The sequence below is a fragment of the Globicephala melas genome, chromosome 18, assembly GCF_963455315.2.
Source record: "Globicephala melas chromosome 18, mGloMel1.2, whole genome shotgun sequence".
Lineage (NCBI taxonomy): Eukaryota > Metazoa > Chordata > Mammalia > Artiodactyla > Delphinidae > Globicephala > Globicephala melas.
Window position 1 is genome coordinate 12353215 of NC_083331.1, and position 17529 is coordinate 12370743.

General features: G+C 39.1%; 1 protein-coding gene across 1 annotated transcript in view; it reads right to left on the bottom strand.

The window, feature by feature from the left end:
* Positions 1 to 9913: 9913 nt before the first annotated feature.
* SMAD9 (SMAD family member 9) overlaps positions 9914 to 17529 on the bottom strand; it is a 62972-nt gene continuing 55356 nt past the window's right edge. Inside the window, exons 5-6 of the mRNA XM_030882492.2 lie at positions 16371 to 16627; positions 9914 to 13447 (exon numbers count right to left, since the gene is read on the bottom strand). Of these exons, the coding sequence (XP_030738352.1) occupies positions 13304 to 13447; positions 16371 to 16627 (401 nt within the window). The 3' untranslated portion in view covers positions 9914 to 13303. The remainder of the gene's footprint in view (positions 13448 to 16370; positions 16628 to 17529) is intronic.

Genomic DNA, 17529 nt, shown 5'->3' on the forward strand with positions numbered 1-17529 from the left:
CAATTTATTATTTTTTCTCACAGTTCTGTATATGATTACTATGGTTTTAAATAACTCTGCAAAAGCTTTCAAGGTAGGTGTGGTAGACTGCACTTTCCAAAGATGCCACAACAAAATCTCCCATCCCACATGCTCTTATGTGATGTGGCCCATTAAGAACTAGATTTTATTTTTCTGCCCCCTTGAATTTGAGCAGGCCCTGTGACTGCTCTAACCACATGACAAAGTGATGTTAATGCTAGTTGATTTGAGTCTAGAGGAAAGGAGATATAGTAAGTGGAGATATGGTATATTTGCAGTAATAATGTAAAGGCATTCACAGCTTGCATTTTCCAGCAAAGTCATCTGCTATTGTAGACTTGGGGAAAGGAGCAGAGAGAAGTCATCTGCTAATATGGAGCGGGGGAGTTGATAAGAGGCTGTAGGAAAAGGAAAAATGAGAAAGACATTGAAGTCAGTGAGAAAGATGGCTAGTAGCTAGTAGCCTGCTAATAGTCCCCTGATAACTTTTTTCCTTCTTTCATAATAATAGAAGTTTTGGTTGGGAATGTACCCACCCAGCAATACAGCCGATTTTCACATAATGTCATGCGAAAGAATCCAGACACAAATGATGTGTGGATGATTCAATTTGTATAAAGTACAGAAGCAGGTGAAACTATTATTGTTAGAACACAGAGGAGTGGTTTCCCTTTGGGTGGGGATAGAGCCTAGAAGGAGGCATGAGGAAGCTTCAGGGGTTCTGATGATGCTCTCGTTCTGTCCTGGATGCTGGTTATGCATGTGTGTTCTGTTAATGAAAGTTCAGCAAGCTATACATGTATGATTTTTGTACTTTTCAGTATATATTTTTTATTTCAGTTTTAAGACTATTTTTCAGCTGCCCCTGCAGTTGGGTGTGGCCATGTAAGTTACGGCCAATGGGCTATGAACAGAGAAGATGTGTGCACCTTCCAGACGGTGCCCTGAAGCAGAAGACAGGCAGCCCATTTCTCCTCCTCCATCCTGCTGCGTGGAATGTGGACAAAGCAGCACATCATCTGTAGACCAAATGAAGGTAATTCACTGGGAAAGCCAGAACAAGAGAAAAAGAACCTGTGTCCTTGGATGGCCTTGGGGAGCAGAGCTACTATCCTATAACCTGTTTTGGACTAGGGACCTCCTGTTTTTGGACTACTACATCAAAGAGAGATGGAATTTCTTGTGTCTGTCATGGCTAGTAAGGTGTCTCTGTTATATCCAGCCAGGTCTATATCCTCAGTAATACTGTGTGTAAAGGGATTGATGAGTTGGGCATTAAAGGTTTGGCCTGGAAACCAGGAGCCTGAAATGGCAGTCTGCAGTCAGGTGACAGTATATCTCAGGGCTCCACCAGCCATAGAGGAGGAAAGATAGATTGCAAGCTTGAGCTCAGATTCATTTAGTGGAATAAGTGGCGGAAGTTAGGATGCTTTACTCTCAGGAATAGAAGCTAGAGTTCTCACTGAACAGAGAAGAAATGAGGCCAACAGGGAATGTAGTTTTCTATGACATTGCAGAGCAAGTGTAGGAAGAATCAGAGAGCACGAGGTACTTCAGCCAGGAAACTAGCAGTATTCATGACAATGAATGAGCAACTGCCCCAATCTTTATTACACTACTCTGTAACAGCGGGTATATCAGTAACTCAAGCTCCTTCAACTCCTTGGTTTTAAGACCATTCCCAGGCTTCCACTTGAAGAGTGGGATTTGGAGGGGTTGAATAAACAAGTCGGTAGGATTTAATGGCAGGAGAATCACTCAGGAACAGCCCACTTCAGGGAGGAAACCCAGGGGGATTTGCTTCAGCTCATCAACCAGCAGCCCTAGAGTACTACCAAACCTTGCTAGAAAGCGATCAGAAAAGGAAAAGGAAAGAAAGCAAACTATAAGATAGATGTTTTGCTTCAGTAGTAGTTAATCCAAATGACTATGGAGAAAAAGGAGACAACCAACAAGATAGTCCTCAAAAGAGGTGTCCATCAATGACGATATTGGCCAAAAATTATAAGTGGACTATAGTTACTTAGTTATGAATAGGGAAATACAAAGGGTCATAAGTAATGTTACCAAAAATTATATGTAAAGATATAATTATACGCACATGTATGCTTATATACAAAATTGGAAGTTGCAAAGGAAAATTGGGGCACTGGTAGCATGGGGTAGAAGAATAGGAGCTTCAGTGGTTGGGAGACAATATCTTTTCTCAAAATAACCCTTTGTACTGCTTGAATTTCCACCATGCACAGATGACCCTTTCAAAAATGTTTTTATTACAAACTGAAATCCTATTACAGGTTGAAAACAGTAGACAGGATATGCTTTTTCCTTTGCTTTCTATTTCAGCTTATAGGAAGAAATACATTTTTACTAATGAATCTTTATTTCCATATACGTAGCACTTATTTGTAGTGAGACTTCCCCTCCTGGAGTTTCTTACCGTCTTTTCTGAGGCCCAAAACGTATACTTCCTTACTGGAGGTACATAATATAAAAACATGACCAGATGATACAGATTTTCTAGCACTTTATAATTTTCAAAACAATTGTGCATACATACTTGCTCTTCACAATTCCATAATGTATGCACAATGATTATTTTATAGATACAGAAGCAGGCTTGCAGAGGTTAAGCTGCTTGCTCACGATCACACGGCTCTTGGACTTAAATCTAGTAAGCAGTGTGATCCACGTACATGATCATGATGAGGCCAGTGCAGTTTGAACGTGAACTTTACTTTTACCAGTGGATGCACTGTCACTGGGCCATGAGAATAAAGCCTTTGTATATTAAGCCTTGAGTTTTAGAATGTGTTAAATGACAGATTTTATTTAAACCAACCCTAATTGTGTTACTTCAGAACACAATTTAGAAGGTACTTTCCTATGTGCTCATTCCTTTGAACCTCAGAACGTGGCATGGCAAGTATTGTCCCTGTTTTTGGATGAGGAAAGAGAGAAGTGACATAAATAACAGGTCTTACTATTAGAGGCAGAGTTAAGATTTGAAGCTAAATCTTCCGTCTCCGAAAACGACGCTCTTGCCGCAGTAGAATGTTGTTGCTAAATCAGCAGCTATCACTTTTAAGTACCTAGTTTCGAACCCAGTAGGTGCTTCAGTAAAGGCTAAATTTTTAAAAAACTTTCTGTATGCACGCGTATATAATTTTATATAAATACAGCAGTGTAATCATATCGTATATATGGAGGGGTGGTTTTTTTTTTTGGCTTTCCCCTTTTGGTCCTTTTTGTGGTTCCCCCACCGTCTTCCATGCAATGTCAGCAGGGATTCTTCTTTTTTTTTATGTTTGTGTAATTTTCTATAGATACACATATATACACATTTTGCAACTGTCACTGTTACATAAAAACGTGGGTGTATTATACACATGTCAGTATACTGCTTTTCTACACACCAGTACCGTGTAGAAGGTCCCTGAGTCACTTGTGTAGCTCGAATTCATTGCTTCAGTGGCTGCAGAGCATCTCATGATGTGAACGTACCATCATATTCAATCATCGCACTGTTGGTGTCTGGTTTTCTGCCACTATGAGCAAAGCTGGAGCAAACGTCCTTGTGGTGTGTCCCTATGTAGTGGTGTTTACTGCTGGTTCTCTGGCCTTGGGGGGGATTCTCAGGAATGGGATTGTTGGGTGGAGGGAGATCTATAGATACATGTTTCCTTCAAATAGATACCGTTATATTCCTTTCCCCTCAAACGGCTGTATCACTTCACACATCCATCAGTAACAAGGGAGAATTTCTTTTCCTCTGCCAGCAGCAGGAGTTACTGTTCTTTTGTAACTCTTGCCTTTCTGATAGCTACGTACTGCTACTGTTACACTTATTAGCGTTTCCCTGAACGCTGGTAAACTTGAGCACCTTTTCACATGCTTGTTGGCTACTTAGATTTACTCTTCTGTGAATTGCCTCGTCGTGTCTTTTGTCTGTTTTCCCATTAGGCTCCTTTTTTCTACTCAGTGTGCAAAACTCTGGTGACTATTATAAAAATTAACCCTATGTCGTTTTTATTTATTTTTTTCCACTTCTAAAATTGGCCTCTTTACCTTTTTATGGTATTTCTTGCCATGCAAGCTTTCAATTTTTGAATATTTGAACATATCTGACACTTCTTTTATGACTTCTAGGTTCTCAGTCTTGGTTTAAAAGGTCTCAATTTGGGATCTTTCAAATGATTGTTGATTTACACCTTCCTGTTTCTTTTTCTAGAATTGGAAAATATAATTAATATGGATATTGGCAAGTAGTCCTGATTTCCTTTGTGTAACTAATTGACATGGAAATTTTAGTGTTCTTATCATCATCACTCCCTCAGTTTCTAGCTTTCTTTAACTATGAAAATGAGCGTTATAATCATGACTACAGATGCTGTTGAATGGTACATACATAGGACCTGTATTCAGATAGCAGTTTATTTGGTGATAGGCTGAACTTTCATTTGTTTAGCAGACTTGCCTCACTATAGGAAAAAAACTGATCAAAATACTGCCTTTCTTGAGTTTACAGTTAATATTTGCAAAATATTTTAGTGAGAATACTTGACATGTTTACTAATTAGGTGAGTTGATCCCATCTTCTAACCTTCCCTATTATCCTTAACATGTATTACTCCACCCTCTAAATAATCGTTTGTACTATTCTAATGCATCGGAGATAAGCTTTTTTTTATTATTATGTACTGCAGCAAACTAAATAGATCTTTTCTCTTCGTAGCTTTACCCTAGTAATATTGAAATGCATGTAGCCTTTCTTAAGGTGTATTTACTGAGCACAGATACTGATTTTCATGAGCTATTTGTAGTTTGGGCTTAAAAGGGCCCAGGAGTATATGCAGCAGGAAAACAACAGAAAGCTAAGGAAAACAACCAGAAAAGATAGTTATGAGTAATGAGATTTTCTGTTTGTTTTCCTCTCTTATATATAATTGCAACTTGTGTCATATACTGTTCTCAGTTGGAGACCACTGTCCACTAATAAGATTTTACACCGGTTGCCTTTGAAAATCTAATAAGGAGCAGGATATATTAACATCAAATATATTGCACAAAAATTTATTACTATTTATTATGGTAATATATCATATTAAAATACACATATGCACCTGTACTTCACCATCATGTTGATTAGAACCATCTGCGGGGGTGACGGGTAATTGTGACAGCATTATTTCTTTTCAGAAAATGAGGGACCCTGAGTCTTAGAGAAATCAGTATTTTTCTAAGATCACCAAAAGTTGTCTGCCAGTATGGAAACTTAAGCAGTGTCGTGCTCAGAGACCCTGTTTTTAGGCTCCTGTCATATTTGCAGAGCTGGCCTTTTCTTTCTAAAATAGCCTTCAGGACCGGGACACCTTGCCTTTTGTGCCAGTGCGTGGACCCTTGTGGCCTGGGATCTGCCTGTCCAAGAATAGCCAAACATTCCTCTCTTATCCAGGTACCTGTCTCTCTTCTTACGTTCAAATGCTATGTGACCGTGTTTCCTGTGTCTCTTCTATTTCTTATTCACCTCTCCAGTGCGAGCAACAATCAGCATTGCCCTTTGCTTCCCAGTCCCAGACATTTGCTACCTTTAAATGGGGTTTAAAGTCCATCCAGGACCTCACTTTATTGAACACTTCCTGCTTTGTTAGCAATTGGAAAATGACCACATCCTCTGCCCAGGCGAGGCACCGCCCATTCCGAAGGGCAATGAGAATTTAAAACAGAGATGCACAGAGTTAATTCTCAGGTACCCAGTTTGGAGAGGAAGGCGGGGTGCTTTCTGACCAGCAGAACTCTAGGCTCTCTGGACTCTTCTCTGGCCACAAGATGAAGGTCAGAGGCTGGGATCACCACAGCAGTGGTGGGAACAGCAGTATCCTCAGAGGCCAGTGCTGCCTTACTGCCTGCACTGTACCCTCGCTGGGGAATGTCATAGCTCGCCTCTGGTGTTAATAGGAGATGGGAATTGAATGCTTTACCTGTAGCAACCAAACTGGCAAGTCTTCCCACATGGTCTGGGAAAGAGAAGTATTTTGAACAGAGATCTCTTTAACAGCGGTTTCACTGGCGGAGCAAATGGAGCCGGGGTACTGTTCAGAACCAGAGTAGCTACCATATCATAAATTGTAGGTGCTTCCACTGGTCAGGACGGCCATCATCAGAAAATCTACAAACAACAAATGCTGGAGAGGGTGTGGAGAAAAAGGAACGCTCTTGCACTGTTGGTGGGAATGTAAATTGATACAGCCACTATGGAGAACAGTATGGAGGTTCCTTAAAAAAACTGAAAATAGAGCTACCATACGACCCAGCAATCCCACTACTGGGCATATACCCTGAGAAAACCATAATTCAGAAAGACACATGCACCCCAATGTTCATTGCAGCACTATTTACAATAGCCAGGACAGGATAAGAGAGGAACGCTTGGCTATTCTTGGACAGGCAGATCCCAGGCCACAAGGGTCCACGCACTGGCACAAAAGGCAAGGTGTCCCGGTCCTAAAGGCTATTTTAGAAAGAAAAGGCAGCTCTGCAAATATGACAGGAGCCTGAAAACAGGGCACTGAGCACTTAGGAAGCAACCTAAGTGTCCATCGACAGATGAATGGATAAAGAAGATGTGGCACGTATATACAGTGGAATATTACTCAGCCATAAAAAGAAATGAAATTGAGTCATTTGTAGTGAGGTGGATGGATCTAGAGACTGTCATACAGAGTGAAGTAAGTCAAAAGAGGAAAACAAATACCATATGCTAACACATATATATGGAATCTAAAAGAAAATGGTTCTGAAGAACCTAGGGGCAGGACAGGAATAAAGACACAGACATAGACAATGGACTTGAGGACACGGGAAGGGGGAAGGGTAAGCTGGGACGAAGTGAGAGAGTGGCATGGACATATATACACTACCGGATGTAAAATAGCTAGCTAGTGGGAAGCAGCCGCATAGCACAGGGAGATCAGCTCGGTGCTTTGTGTCCACCTAGAGGGGTGGGATAGGGAGGGTGGGAGGGAAACGCAAGAGGGAAGGGATATGGGAATATATGTATACATATAGCTGATTCACTTTGTTATACAGCAGAAACTAACACACCATTGTAAAGCAATCATACTCCAATAAAGATGTTTAAAAAAAAAAAAAATTGTAGGTGCTTCCAAACAGGCATGCCTGTGCTTTGTGATGAGAAGCTACTCCCACCTGAGGCTTCTGGATGAAGCAAAGAAAAAGTTTCATCAACATTCCACACGTTTATGACTAGTTATCTAGCATACCACCCCTAAGCAGAGTGGCTTCCCATAATCACCTCCCTGCCCAACCCACAATGTTAAGGGTTGGCTGAGATTAGCTGAGGGGTTCTCGTGGTTGGGCTTGGGGGGTGTCTCCTGAGGCTGCATTCAGATGGGAGTATGGCTGTGGTTGGTACGTTCAAGACAACTTCTCATCCTCCAGAGCAGGGCTCAGCAAACTGGGACACCCCGCCCCAGGCCAGATCCAACCCACAGCTCATTTCTGTACTGCTGCAGGCTAATAATAGTTTTTACAGTCTTAAATGGTTGAAAACAAATCAAAAGAAAATCATCTCATGATGTGAAAATTATATGAAATTCAAATTTCAATGTCTATAAGGTTTCATTGGAACACAGCCATGCCCATCCACTTACATACTGTTTAGGGTGGCTTTTGCACTGCACTGGCAGAGTTGAGTAGTTGTAACAGTCACAAAGGCCACATGGCCTGCAAAGCTGAAAATATTTACTGTCTGCCCCTTGATAGAAAAAGTCTTACCGCTACTCCTGAGCCTCTCTCCACAGGCATCTTCATTAAACATCAGTGGGTTATTTTTAGAATGTTTAGTGTTCTTCTTTCTAAATGATGAGGTTAGAGAAAATTTAGCCTGTCACTTGCAAACATTATCTCCAAATAACATACTGCAGGTGTGAGTAATTTCTGGCTTAAAAAAAACAAACCTGAATATACTTTTCATTATATTTACTCCATTTAACATCATCTTTCAGATTACTGGAGTAAATCTGAGGCCATACATAACATTTTTATCAGATGCATGCAAATAATGGAATCATCAGTGATCATACAGAGATAAACTTTCAGAACTGTTACCTTTTTTATGCTCCTTGTTAACTTGTTACATCAGAATTCCTATGCATCTTGTCTTTGCTCAAATTCACATTTTGAAAATAAGTGCTTAGAATAAAAACAATTTTAACAGTTTAACTGTCAAAGCTATCTTCCCTTGCTACTGCTGTGCAGCTGAATATTTGCAAACTAAATCATAAGCATGCTTCTCCCATCCCCACCAGCTGCAGCATGGTCACTGGACATGTAATTGAAGGCTTGCAATTATTTTTATTTTGAAGAGATTAAATAATTGCTGATTTTAGAAAAGGAGAATGAGACAAATACCATTTCTGCCTTTATAATGTGAACCCCAAATGCCTTTCTAAACAAACAACAGCTGGAAAATGCTGGACAGGAATAGATACAATCCTTGCCCTTAAAAAGCTCCCAGCTTCATAGAGATGGATGGACAAGAAAACAGTATGGTGCAGGAATTGATAACTGACCATCGATGAGCACAAATTATGATGGGAGCACAGAGATCAGGCACCTAGGCTGGTTTAGAAATGTCTGGGAGACTTGCTAAGGGAACTGATGGGAAGGAAGGCAAGGTGGGTCAGCCCAGAAGCTTTCCTGGGTACCCATCCAGGGCCCGACAGAGGTGTCATTGCTTGGTCCCCTGCAGCCTGTCACAACTGAGAGCACACTGACCTTTATTGGTTTACTTGTTCATTTCCTCCACAGATGATAAGCTTCTTTAAGGCAGAAACTGTGTCGTCATTGCCATCTATGGTGCCTGCCTGGTAGTAGCTGATGCACAAGAATCGTCTAATAAACGAATATGTGGAAGTTCCTAGGATAATGAAAATATTCCTTCTCTTAGATGGGCTGACGTTTAAAGACAATATTTTATGTCTATACAGTGATATATTTAAAAATCTGTACTAGTTAGTGGTTGAAGTGCCAATACCAAATTTTGGTTGCAAGAACAGGGTCAGGAACCATGGGAGATGCAAAGACAAGCAAGACACAAACACTGTTTTCCATAAACTTACAGCTTCATAATCCTCACCTGTATCGAACCAGAATAGCTTGTCTTTCATCTGTTTACATTTTGGAACTCCACAAAATATTTCTTTTGACTAAAGGGCTCCATTTCTTTAAAAAAAATTAAAAAAGGAAAACTTTGATCAAGTTAAGGCAGCTAAGTTTTCTCAAAATATTTACATATTTAACCCCCTCCATTTATAGACTGGAAGGAAATTTAAATGGAGGGAATAGAACATTTACATTTTTAGATATGTTCATATTCCTCCTGGATTTCATCTTAGTTTTTACTCAGTTGCCTTCTTTAGCACCTTTCTAATAGGTAATATATAGCAATGTACAGATGTATGCAGTAATAAAATTGTTCATTCTCTCCTATATACTGTAATATCACTTAATATTTGCTAATATCCAGAAAAAAAGCTTCTATGCATATCCTTTCTAAAATTACTGCAAAGTATCTTCAAAGTTCTATATTCTTTTCTATTTTATATATGAATATATGTTTTTCTATTTTATATATAAATGTGTGTATGTTAATCCCAACCTCCTAATTTATCCCCCCCTGCAAGGTTCTATATTTAATGCCAGTTATTCTGAGGTGTTTAATTCAAAACTGTTACCTGATTTCTCTATAGGATGTTGGATTTCAAAAACATCCTATTTTCAAAATAGGACGGTTTATGATCATCTTAAGGACTCATATGCAAGAAATCCTTCTATGACGTCTGCAGGGAAAAATGAGCCAAAAGACACATAGGTACAGTATTCTTTATTATAAACAATCAGGTAACAGTGTAAGTGTGCATTTGAAGGATAACTGAAGCCTAGCTACAATAATCAAAAACATTACTTAAATAGAAATAGTTTCTTTTTTGTTGGTTTGTTTTACATTAATTTGAATTTAACATATGCCAGGATCACCTAATCTTGTCATATAGTTCAGCTGTTAAATCCTTAATAGGAAAAGACGAAATTTGGAATGCATGTTATATTTTGCTTTATTTGTTGACTATATATACCAAATATTCAGGACATACTCAAAGTTAAGCAGGTGCTTAAAGTCTAGCAAGTGGTACTTATAAAATGCTTTTGTTGCTGTGATGGGGGTATTCAGTTCCTAAGAAGACAATGAAAAGGAAATTCTAAATGCTAGGTTGTTGTACAACTTTTCCAGATTTATACTGAGTGTAAAAAAAGAAAACAATAACAAAACATAAATGTATTGAGAAGTGACATCTTAATAGTTCCAAAGCACTGGCAGGTATTAAAATATCATCTAACTAAAACAAACTTTTCACATCTCAAATTTTTAACAAAAAAACACAAAAAAACAGGCTTGAACAACACCATAAATGTTCTGGGTCTTGTGAGCAGGCCAGATGTTTTTATTCTCTATTGCACAGTCCTTGTCTATGGCAACCTTAAACATGTTTGGCTGATGCAATTAATGGCTTAGCATGTCCACTTTGCTCATTACCCTATAAAAGAATGCTATGACATTTTTTGGATTGTCTGTCTCAAGGAATGAATGCTAAATGAGCACATTTAGAAGTTTGAAATCAAATACTGCATTACTATTTTTAACAATTCTTGCCAGCAAAAATGTTAAAAGGCTGATTTAAAATGTGACTTACAGTGACTGAAGGATTAACTTCTCATCAATTCTAAATCCTCTGAATTTCACAGTATCTTAATAAAGCCTTTTGGTGAGATAGGACTGGTAATGACACATATGTACCACTTTAATCATTTATTTTTTGAAGAAATAATTTGGATTCACTGGAATATTTTGGCCTGGTTTCCCAAAGCTGCATGAAAATTGAATGTATTTTTTCATGTCATTTATAAGCAACTAGTACTGATTAATCCTGTAAAGGTATAAGATTACCAGAGGAGGAGTCTGACCACTGATGGAGAGATTCAGAAAGCTGTGTTTGCTCTCTGGAGCCCAAACCACGTGTACCTAATGCTCTTTCATGCAACAGTACTTGTATGAGGATGACTTCACCATATTAATGCCTTTTCCAAGAAAAGGGGAGATGGGGAAAGTTTTGGAAAATAGGGAAGCAAAAGGCGAAAAACTCAATTTTGAGACACAGAAGAAAAGTATCATTTATCCAAGGAAGTCTTCAACCATTACTTGATTGCTCAGAAGAGAAGGGAAATCAGCTTCAAAATAGAGATAATTAAGAAAATTATACTTTTTTTCAAGCATAAGAAAGATTGCATGGTTTGTTTTAAAAGTTCTTGAAACATGAAGATGATTCTACAAACAGATTTACTCTTAAGACTCTCAGCTCCAGAGGGCTGGGACGGGTCTCTTGTTTACATTCGATTCCACAGTACCTAACATTGTGCCAGGCACATACATAGTTGATGAACCAATACACTATGGAGTTTGCTAAACACTAAATGGACCACCTAGCTTTAATGTAAAATGTAATATTTTCTATTGTATATAGAGAAGCTTCTATTACGTAACACTAGTCATTACAAGAGGTGACAGCAGTAGCTCACACATACATCTTTTTCACATGATCATTCCTACCTTGAATACAATTTAATGAGAAACAACTACTATGCACTAATGCTAGAAAGAGTTGAGACAGAATGTATAAATGAAGAAACCTCCTGGATCACTGAAGTACCGTCTGTTACAAGCATAATTACCTTCTTAAATTACACATTTTATAAAGGGTGTGAAATATTTTTCCAAGCAATGCAGTGTTTAGTGGGTGGGAATTTTATATATATATGAAAGTACCTAGGAATTTGGGAAATTTTCCTCTCTTTATCATCCAAGGGTAAATAAGAACAGGTTTTGATGTTGTGGATACATTTTTTTAAATATCCTGTTATTCGGGACCACTGTTCCTCAGAAATGATAGGGATTGTGAAATTATTATCTTACTTGGGAAGGTATTTCCAGGTATGAAGCTTTAGTTTTAGAAGAGGCTACCACATATGACCAGCAGATCATTTAATCAATAGAGACACTAAGTTAAATAACTCAAATTTGATCCCAGCAGTGTGTCTAGATTTTCTCAAAGGCTTCACCACTGTTTGGGTCATCTGTGAATAGTTAATATTTGCCAACATGTGAGGAAAATGTGGCAAAAGGCATGCCCTCACCTGGAGACTTTGAACATGGGAATGTGAGAAGGTATAAGTAAACAGGGTGCTTTTGTCCAATGCTCTTAGTTTACTGCTTCCGCACACAGGACTGACTGACATACATGGCCGTAGAGCTCACTGTGCAGACTCAGAAATCTGCAGAGCTGCCTGACACGAATCAACAGGAAAACAGGAACCCGAGATTTCCTATGTGGAAAGCAGGCATCTCCGTGGGGGATTCTCAGACTAAGTTCTGGTCTTATTTTGCAATTGGGGGATATAGCTCATTTCATGCTATTTTCATATGTATCTTCCCATATTAGACTCATTCTTTTTTTTTTTTTTTTACAGTGGTAGATAATGAGGCAACATGACTCTCAGCTTCACAGTTTCTTTCTTTTCCCATCACAGTTTAATTTGTTTAAAATGTACCGTTCATATCAGCACAATAGTCCAGCTATAGGCATTTCAACTTCAGAAATAAAGTTTATGTGACTTATCTTACATAACTGATTTTAAAAGCTTGATTTTTTTTTTTTTTTTTTTTTGGCCAGTAGCACTAACAGTGAGGTTATTTCAATTTTATGGGTTTGGTAGCTTTGTTTTGTCCTAAAGTGTTATTTGCTCTAGTGCTGCTAGTACCTGATTTTTGCTACGTAAACAGTTTTAATATTTTTCCAGATTGGCCACACAACATGCCTTACATGACATGGTGGACTAAAGCTGCCTTTATTCTACCAACACCCTTCAAATACTGTTCCTACAGTTGCCTCTCATTTGTTCTCTCCCACAAAAGAAGCTGCTGCTTATTAGAGCGTAGGCACAAAAAACCTGCTTTTCTAATTACACTGTACTGGCATCAGGTTAACTAGAAAGCACAAAACAAATGGTGATACAAAATGTGAATAGTATATATTATATGTATTTACACATGTACTTAGAAACTTCAGTTAGTTGCAAATCTGAAATGATATAAGCCACTGCCTGCAATAGCATCTATCCTATAGAAATGTGGATGAAGACAAGACTGTTAAGACACTGAAGAAATCGGGTTGTGTGGAGAGCCCATTTGAGTCAGAACTTTGTCCAACCACTGCAGTGGTCCATGAAGGTGAATCTCAATCCAGCAGGGCGTGCTTGTGACATCCTGGCGATGATACTCGGCTCCCCAACCCTGAAAAGCAAAAACAGAGCGGAGTGATTGTGCCAGACTTTACAGGCAGCCTTCACAGGCCCCAGCAGGCCCGGTGGACACAGCCCACCCAACCCGGGGCAGCTCCTGGGACCTGAGAACGTGAACTCTACGTTCCTGCAAGTACAGGACGACTTTTGCATCAACCAGATACCCTGAGTCCCCATCCATGGTTTCCTCCTGTGTTCACAACTAAATTCATGGACCTAGAAAGGGCCTGGGTTCTAGCCATGCCGGAGACCCTGGCAAATCACTTCCTCTTCCACAGGGAAAGGAGCTTGAACTCATGTTCACCCCCTAATGCTGAAGACCCATGTTTTGTACAAGATGATTGCTCACTACAGACCAATGACTGGATCTGAACGTTGTAAAGCGAGGGCTGAGGGTGCTCTTGGTTATTCAGGATTGATGAACAAAGCTAGTTTCTCCTCTCCCCCGCTGGCTCACTTCTGGCAATTTGCCATTTGTGACCATCCATAGGAGAGACAGTAAAAATAGAGACAATAAGTTTAGTCAACATCCATCACCTCACATGGCTGCAATTTTTTCTTGTGATGAGAACTTGTACATTTCTTTTACATCGATCACCTGTAGTTATATTTGCTAGGGATTTATGTTTTTAAAAGTCCCTGCAATATAATAACAGTTTATTTTCTGTGAATTGTGTAGTTTTATGAATTTAAAGGCTGCATATCTGAGAAATACATCTTGCTGATCTTAGGAAAATAAGATTTCTGTGCAAGCTTATGTTGTTACAGTGAAATAATTGCGTCTGAGATATTGGCATTTCATCCTAATTTGAAAAACACAGGCCTAGACAAAAGTAACCGCAAGTCAAATGGTTGTTCGTTAATGGCAATTTAACGCCCTCTGCTGGCTCTGAAGCATCAGAACGTTTGAAAAGATTTTCAGGTATTTAATTGCCTGACCGTGTGAAAATACTTTTAAAGCTTAACAGTAAATTTGAATAAAACTGCTTTGTCACCATGAAAGAAATGGATTCAAGAAGTCAGTTTTTCAATTGGAAACTCTATTCTTATTTTTTAAATAATTACTAAAATTATATATACAATAAAGACACAATGGACTTCCCTAGTGGTGCAGTGGTTAAGAATCCTCCTGCCAATGCAGGGGACACCATGGGTTCGAGCCCTGGTCTGAAAAGATCCCACATGCTGCAGAGCAACTAAGCCCATGCACCACAACTACTGAGCCTGCGCTCTAGAGCTCGCAAGCCCCAACTACTGAGCCCGCGTGCCACAACTACTGAAACCCGTGCGCCTAGAGCCCGTGCTCTGCAACAAGAGAAGCCACCGCAATGAGAAGCCCGCGCACCACAACGAAGAGTAGCCCTGCTCGCCGCAACTAGAGAAAGCCTGCGTGCAGCAACAAAGACCCAACACAGCCAAAAATAAATAAATAAATAAAATTTTAAAAAGAAGTATAGAAAAACAGGACACATTTTTCAAGATAATTTTAAAGGATTAATAAATAAATTTTACTTTGAAAAAACCTGCAACAAGCCATACTGATTCCTTGGATGAATATATGACAATGGGAAAACATATACTCAGTTTGATAAACAAGCTCAGATTTGGAAATATTAGATTTGCAAGTGCTTTGCGAGGGATGAAATAGCAGACAATGAAAGTGAGGTCTTTAGCTTCAACGTGCAAATCCAGTTTTTTTCCTTCCCGCTAAGTAACTTTTCCTCCGTTCTCCAACCTTCACATCAATTTTAGTAAGATCTAATTTGATAAATTCAACAAATATTCATAAACAGAACATCTACTGCTGTCTCAGAATTAATCACAAGCCCCATAATGTTTCTATTCCAATTTGTTTATACCTTTATAAACAGCACTTAATTCATACTATCTTGTATTAGAGTCAGTTCTGTCTGTTTTGTAGCTTATTTATGAATATGACTGCTCCATTTGCCTGTATGCTTTGTAAGAGTGAGGAGAGTGTCTTATTTGATTCAGGTAAATTCAACAACATTAACTGAGTGACCATAGGTGGTCAGCAGTGACCATAGGTGGTCAGCAGTTTGAGGGATGGAAGAATCTCTGTAGCATTAAGTTCTATACATTATCAATTATCATTGTCACTTTATCTTATGTGTTAAAAAAAATCAGATAACTATCTTAACTTGGTTTTCCTCCAAACGTAATATGCTTAAGAATTTTCTTAAAATTGCTAAACAAGAGATTTCATACTCATGGAGGAGCTCTTCCAAAAAACAACTGACATATGTACACTACCAAATGTAAAACAGATAGCTAGTGGGAAGCAGCCGCATAGCACAGGGAGATCAGCTCAGTGCTGTGTGACCACCTAGAGGGGTGGGATAGGGAGGGTGGGAGGGAGACTCAAGAGGGAGGGGATATGGGGATATATGTATACGTATAGCTGATTCACTTTGTTGTACAGCAGAAACTAACACACCGTTGTAAGGCAATTATACTCCAATAAAGATGTTTAAAAAAAAAAAGATAGCATAGCTACCTTGTTTGATCAGTTGTTAGTTAGGGGAGCAGGGATTTGATTTGAAATCTGTTTGCTTACAGAGCTCATGCTTTTCCCAGTTAAGCTGCTGATCAGGAAAGTTGTACATTGTTTGGTAAAATTTGGACTCTGTAGTTTCCCTACTCTTGCCATTACCTGTAGGTAGAATTTTGACTTCTAGGATATTGTTCGTTTTACTTTTACTGTAAAATTTATAATAAAAATTTAAATTAAATTTGTATTTACTTTAAAAAAAAAAAACAATTAAAGAGAGTGCCCCCCTCCACCCCCCGGCAAACTGCTGTCTACTTACCCTGGCTGTCTAACTGCCACATCAACCAAAGAGTACTTTTGCTTTTATTTTTCATCTTACAATTGGGAAGCAAGCACTCCTTACCTTGACAAAACTCATCCGGATGGTGCACATCTTAGTCAACTCATAAACGACTTCAAATCCGTGATGGACAGACTGGGCAAGCAGCTGAGCGAACAGCTGGTTATTGAAGATCTTGAGGCTGCAGCCGCTGGGGATCTTGCAGACGGTGGCCGGGTGAAAGCCGTGCTGATAGTTGCAGTTCCGGCTCTGCACAAAGATGCTGCTGTCACTCACGCACTCGGCGTAAACCTCTCCCCCAACGTAGTACAGATGCACGCCTACGAGGCAAAAACAGTCTTCCAACACCAGCACCGACTTTCACTTGGATTTATCACCCTTCCCTTCTCATCCACCTCTGTAACCTCAAGAGATGTGACTATCAACTGTGAGGTTAATTTTAATATCACCAATCATTGATTAGTACCACACATGCCCCAAAGGCTGACTTGCTTTAATTATCATCTATATTTTTTTCATGAGTCCATTTAAAAGTGGACTGCAACCCAGGTTTACGATCAGCACCAAGAGCACAGAAGTAGGCTCTCGTGTCCTACTCCCATCACTTGCTCAATCTCACGCTTGTTCCTTCTAAAAGGAAGATCTCATAATATTAGATGCGAAATAAATACATAATGCAGAACACATCAAAAAAAAAAAGAACTGGACACAGTGCCATGGTAATACTTAGGTGCATACACTAAACCTACTTCAGAGGGAACAATAAATGAAGTTTAAATTTTATTTCACCAACAATTATAAATCCATTTCTCTTAATAAATACCTCAAAGACACCCATTTTATTTTAAAGCTTACCACCTACAGTCATAGGTCACAGAAACAATGCCTCTTTTTACCTACAAACAGTGAACTTTGTGCCACGTTATCAGATAAAATATAAAAACACGATCAAAATGTAGTTTATGCTACTTTATCTCACATTCTTAGAGCTGAAAGGCAAAGCATCCTGAGAAGGCTGCTGCTCAAAGTACATTTCAGTTGTTGCTTTCCCTCCAAACGTCTGGGTTTAAGATTCCACGTCAATTTATAACAAGGGGCTGGGGTTAGATGAGATGAAGATGTTCTAGTCTAGTGAGTATTAAAGACTAGAACAATTGTTCCCCAACCTTTTAGCAGGAACAAAATGGTCCAGCACGAAGTGTCAACAGGATTGTAGATACAA